The sequence below is a fragment of the Echinops telfairi genome, unplaced genomic scaffold (genome assembly GCF_000313985.2).
Source record: "Echinops telfairi isolate 266 unplaced genomic scaffold, ASM31398v2 ScPeMD7_60;HRSCAF=208, whole genome shotgun sequence".
In the NCBI taxonomy this organism is placed as follows: Eukaryota; Metazoa; Chordata; class Mammalia; order Afrosoricida; family Tenrecidae; genus Echinops; species Echinops telfairi.
Genome location: NW_022103958.1, coordinates 37,544,437 through 37,550,436, shown reverse-complemented (window position 1 = coordinate 37,550,436; position 6,000 = coordinate 37,544,437). Strand labels below are relative to the sequence as shown.

Sequence of the window (6,000 nt, the reverse complement as noted above, 5' to 3'; positions counted from 1 at the left end):
ATGAGTTGGATTTCGCAATACTGTGAGGTGTCAGATAGTACTGATCTGGACATACCCCGGTGGGTTATACAGTCTGCAGAAGAGGTAGCTACAACAAAATCAGACTTTCAGTACAGATTTATCTTTAAGCTCAAAATCCTGTAGGTCAGCTAACGAAATTATTTCAGTGTACAGACATGGAGAGGCCCACAGATACGCCTGATTTTCAGAAAGTTACTTACAGAACGGGGATCTGACTCGAGACGACTAGCTCAAGGCTCTATCCGTCCACTACATATACATCCCAAGTAGATATCCTGTCGGCTTTGTAATTACTCAAGATTAGTTTCCTCTGGATTTCATCATCTACAGATCAAAGGCCAGATTTTAAGAAGCGCAAATCCCACTTGCATCGTTTGTCACTTCTCAGAGAGCCTGTCTTCACCAGATGGAGAAAGTGAAGTGGTGAGATTACTTGAAGTGATTTTTTAACACAGTGAGCAACCATAAATACCACATTGTTACAGCAATCGAGCTACACGTCTGCTCAGTTTTTAAAGAACTAGTCATTTGATTGTCACTCTGAGAACAAACAAAACCAGTATGCTCATCAGACACCCTGTATCACGAGAAATATGGATTGTGACAGTTATATTTAATTGTGATAACAGCAGTTGTCAAGTAAAAGGGCCAAGAGCTTATTAAAAAATTGACACTGCAAATGCTGTTGAGGGCCAATGATATCCAAATTAAAGAATTCTCTAGAAATGATGCCTTTTTTGAAGTTACTGGTGCTGAAAACAAAAGCATACAAGTATAAAACTAGGGAGTAAATCCCGCGAGAGGTATGAATATTGTAAGCACAACAGATTTCCCTCGTTTCTCTGTAGTACAAGGAAGGGGTGAATGGTGCAAGAAACGGTAGCGACGGACATCTACAGGGCACTAGATCTTCCTAAGCAAGGCATCACAGCCCTCTCCACTTGCATCCACTCTGGGAAGGAGACATTGTAAACAGCACACAATCAAGCATACTGACACACAGATGAGGCAATGGGCTTTAGAGTCAGGTATTCCAGCTTTATATTGAGGTAAATCTCTTACTAGTTATTAGATCTTGAAAGTACCTTAAGACAATGTTACTTGTATATGATGACTTAAGAGTCATGGTGATATGAGATGTGCCATAGGAAAGCACGGAGAATTGTGCAGGGCACAAGCAGTCGTGTAGTAATAAATGAACGAGTACAATTGACAGCAACCACATAGCAGGTGAGTGCCAAGGACCAGACTCCACCTGTTTCCATTTCTGAATTGTACTTCTGCAGTGTACCTGGTTATCTCCTTCGGCTTATGGAGGTGGAGCTGAAAGAATGGAAAATAACGATGGTGAACTGAGTGCAGAGAAAGTACTAAGGCAGGGAGCTAGTAGCCTGACCTAACTGTTAAGGCAAATGACAAAGCTATGCACTCCATGTTGATTTAAGGGAAGGTGACAAATTACTAGCTGTCAGTGTAGGGAGGACAACTTACTTTACTCTATAGTCACATTCCACATTTGATATTATCTGACTTTCTAACATCCCGAAATGAGTTTTTCCTTCCATATTATTTAATCATGCAGAAGTTTCTGACAGCTAGCAAAAATACCATCAACACCTTTGCTAGAAATGCAACTTTCAACTCTAATCACTTCTAGTTCCAAAGATGGAAATAACTGCATAGAGCTCCCTCTGGCGCCACGACTCTAGTCCTATACCCACTTGACCCAGGTTCTGCCGAGTTGCTTCCCATTCATGGCAGCCCATGTGTTGGAGTAGACTGTCCTCCACAGGATGTTCCACTTCACACGTTGTAACACGCACCTACCCAACTCAAAATGAGAGGATGACCAGGAAAAGGGTGTGTGCATCTGCATGTGTTCTGTTAGCTTACAATTTATTTTTAAATTTGCACACAGTAAAAGTCATGTTTGAGCCATGGGGTTTACAATGGCCAGTTAGATTGTCAAGTCTATCTTGCCAGGTGGCCTGTAAAGGGAGTCTCCAGCTCAGTTAGCAACTGGGAAGTTTAACCATTTTGTATCACACGGGGGTGTTAGTGAAGCGTAAGGACCATTTAACTCTCCCTTAAGGCTTTAGTCATTGCATCCAGTCATACATTAAAGTCTCAATTGGTATCAGATACTACGTTCGTTCTCTTACCAGACATCCTGGTCCTAATTATATGGTGTCACCTGATGTGAACAGCTGCAGCCCACAAGTGTGTGTATTACATCCAGATTAAGAGAGTGCAGTATGACTAACTTCTCTGAACAATGGATTGCTGTGTATTTCGGTTCACATTTGTGTACATAGCCAACAGTAAATAGCTTAATGCAGTACAGAGACCTAAAGCTATTTTAATAGTAAGAGATAAGCAATATGAGCCAATCTGATGACAACAAAATTAGGCTGGCAATTTTCTGTGCCTATCAGTAGACATGCGGAGAGGCTGAATGTCCTGAGATTTTAAAATTGGCTGGCTATGAATTCCAGACTGAAATGCTAAGTCATTTTCCCTGTCCTATGTATTGGCAACAGATATTCCATTAAAAAAACGATTCCTTGGTGAGATGAGATTGAGCTAAACTGTTACACCAAACTTCTGCTTCCTAAGGACCTCCAAGACATCAACATGCTAGCGTACACTGTGTGACATCCCAGTGTGGGCTAATACACACTTCTTTGACCACCAAAGCCTCGTTCTCCAGGAATATGGACCGGCATCTAAGGAGACTCATGTTCAGTGAACAGAGAGATGTTGGAAACTGAGTGGCAGCAGCTACCCTGTTATCACAATTCCCAAGCCTTGGCTCAATATAAACTCACCGCCCTTCTTGCAATTAGTATCTTTCCCATTTGGGCCTTGTTTTGAAACCACACACTCTTGCAATCTTCAGTGTCCTGCATTCTCTGATTAGGAAAGTTCATGACATCATGTGAGCTAGCAGTCTCCTCACACCCCAAACAAATCATTCTGTTCTCCCTGCAGTGCTGGAACTGTGGTGGGTGCTCTCACTCTCTCACAGACCCTGTCTACGTACAGTCTCGATCTGAATGTTGAATGCCTGAAGACAAAGTGCAGTCATTTAATGTTTAGATGTAGCTCAATCATGACCAAGGAAAGCTAAGGGTTGAAGGACAAGACTCTGGAAAACTCAGTTCAGAAATGTAGTGGCATCCAACTGGGAGGTGCCAGTGCCCAGCTATGCTGTAAAGCGAAAGAAAGGGGAGAAGGGAGTGAGGCATAAAGGCAACATGGAAACAGGATAGGTTTTTGAATCCGTTGAAGCTGAATCTTCCCAGTATAATTTAGTAACTGATTTGAAGCAATTTAATTACAAACAAAAATAAAACAACACCCAAAGCGAAACGTGAATGACTTTAAAATTTCTTTCGGATCATCTACCTACTATATTTCATGATGGCTCGGGATAATTAGGAACAATGTGTCTATTTTAGTCGGAGATCATAATGTCATAAACTCAAGATGAAATTATTTTAACAAGTTCTTTTGATGCTACTGTCCTGAAGCTAAATTCCAGAGCAAAACTCTTGAGAATTTGATAAGGTGTTTTAACTATTGATAGTACATTAAGTAAGTAAAAGTCAAAAGAATTCAATCAAGGCCTACCTCAGTTAAATCATTGAGTCTTGAATTAATTTAGCTCCATATAAATTACTATAAATGAATTTCAAAATAAAAGCTACAACTAAAAAAAAGTTAAGAATCCTATAACCCAATTAAAGAAATTATTGCTACATAAGTAAAATTATGGGATTATACATTTATTTATAAAATAACAAAAATTAGGAATCGATTTGTTTATTGTTCTATGAAAACAGTCTTGGTACATGTGAGAAACATACACTTTGAGGTCAGCATTCAGAACTGTTAAACCAAAGGTAAACTATAATTTTAGGCTCAATCTTGATTGAAGGGGAAGACTATAAATTACTGGCTGGAATGCATTCAGCATGAACTCAGATTCTGTATAACATAAAGCATGAAAGAGTATAAAAGATTTGGGGCTCAATAAGCCCAGACCTAAATTTTAACTGTAAAGCTGCAATGACTTTTGTTTATCCTTAAAAACTAGTTTTCTTCTGAGACAGGTTGATTTTATCTCCAAGACTTAGGGCCATTCCCTGCAAAAAAGAACGGAGATATTTAGAATTCTTGAAACTATCTCTGTAAAACCGACAGATGAATCCAACTTAACTAAGCCTCGATGCAGTGACATCACTAACAACAAAACCAAGGATTTACAAAACAAGCTCACTTAAAATTTACTGGGCTGAGTACTTTCAGTGCTCTATTTATAAACAGTCACCAATACTTATGCGTTAGATAGTGATCCCCAGGGTTGGCAGTTTGAAACATAGGAGAAAGACTGGGCTTTCTACTCAAGTAAACAGTGACAGTCTCAGAAACCCACAGGGGGTCATTATGAGTCAGCACTGACTCGATGGCACTGAATGAGGTTTTTGATTTTGGGGAGATTTATACACTGACTCACACCAAAAAAAACCCAAAAACCTCTGGGGAACTAATTTCAGAAATGCCACACTGGAATCAATTTGCTTAAGCAAGTAAGCCCAAAAGTCATTTTAATGACACAAAAGCTTATGGAGAATATTTTACACACACACACACACACACCCCACCCCTAATGCCCAAAATACTAGTATGGCAGAGGATCCTACAGAAATGAAAGACACAAATCCACCCTCCCTATGTTCAGATCACAGATGATCTCTAAGAAAAACAGTTACCTGACTCTTTGCACGGATTCTTATATGGCCAGTAACAGGGGCCTCTGGTCCCTGGTGAATAGGCTTCTCAATGCTGACATTTGCAAGTGCATCTTCTCCAAATATGGAGCGAGCGTAGAGGTTGGCTGCCATAAAGCCACAGTAACCAGAGAGAGCCTTGAAGAAATTTTTGATAAATATGTTATTAGAGACCTATACACAGGCAAGACAAAACAGCATAGGCAAATTATTACTTAAAATAGTACTTATTATTGTGGTGGTTACCCAACTGTACGAGTTTGTGAAAACTCACAGAACTATACATCCTTTCATTGCTTGCCACCTGCAGCAGCCCTTAAACCCTACCAAGGAGGAGGCTATTTCCAGGTTGCTCATTACTACATATCCAAGAGTTCAGCGTGCTCCATGAAGACACAGTCAGTCAAGTTCAGCTATCTGAGGGCAAGGTAAGTAAACATTCTAGAGTTCAGGCTTATTCCAATGAAAACATGTCTACACATGTCTCTGCCATCACAGGATGGGTGTAAACAAGTTCCTCACTAATACGCTATCTTGGTCTCCCCTTAGGGGGCCTTCGAAAACAGGTCTAATCAAAACAATTCTATTTGACTTCTAAGATCTGCTGGGTCAGTTAAATTCAAGGCAGAGAAGACAGTTGAGGGTTAGGAAGATTGTTTTATGGAATTTCAAATCTTGATAGATTTTCTCAAAGGGCAAAGGATTTTCTCAAAACTCATGGGAGCTTATTAATAAGTTTTTTGTTTTAAGCTGAAAACTATACTGGTGTGAAAAAGGCCAGTAAAGCTGCATGTTAGAATTTTCCCCATTACCATGTAGCAAGGGCTGCCCTACAAGAATTTCACTGGGAAATGCTACCCCATCTAACCTATAACCCTGTCTGTCTCCCTTCAGGCTTCTTCATGTTCAAAAACTCCGAGAATATTACAAAGAATATTGTCCCTTAAGGAGGCTTAAGCTGCCATTTTGACATGGTGTAAAATAAGAAACACAAAAATCTTTGAGGAAGGATTAGAGAGGAAAACATTGCTTTCAAAGGCAGATGGCAAATGACCCTTTCACAGGGGTCGCCTGATTCATAACAGTTGCAAAACGACAGTGATGAAGTAGCAATGAACATAACTTTATGGTTGGGGGTCACCACCACATAAGGAACTATATTAAAGGGTCACGGCACTAGGAAGGT

At 40.1% G+C, this 6,000-nt stretch overlaps 1 protein-coding gene across 2 annotated transcripts in view; it reads right to left on the bottom strand.

Moving 5' to 3' along the window:
- Window positions 1-3,788: 3,788 nt before the first annotated feature.
- Window positions 3,789-6,000, bottom strand: part of COPB1 (COPI coat complex subunit beta 1) — a 34,314-nt gene continuing 32,102 nt past the window's right edge. For both annotated transcript variants that reach the window (XM_004711562.2, XM_045290953.1), the window contains exons 21-22: window positions 4,797-4,952; window positions 3,789-4,169 (exon numbers count right to left, since the gene is read on the bottom strand). In XM_004711562.2, coding sequence (XP_004711619.1) covers window positions 4,110-4,169; window positions 4,797-4,952 — 216 coding nt within the window. In that variant the 3' untranslated portion in view covers window positions 3,789-4,109. The remainder of the gene's footprint in view (window positions 4,170-4,796; window positions 4,953-6,000) is intronic.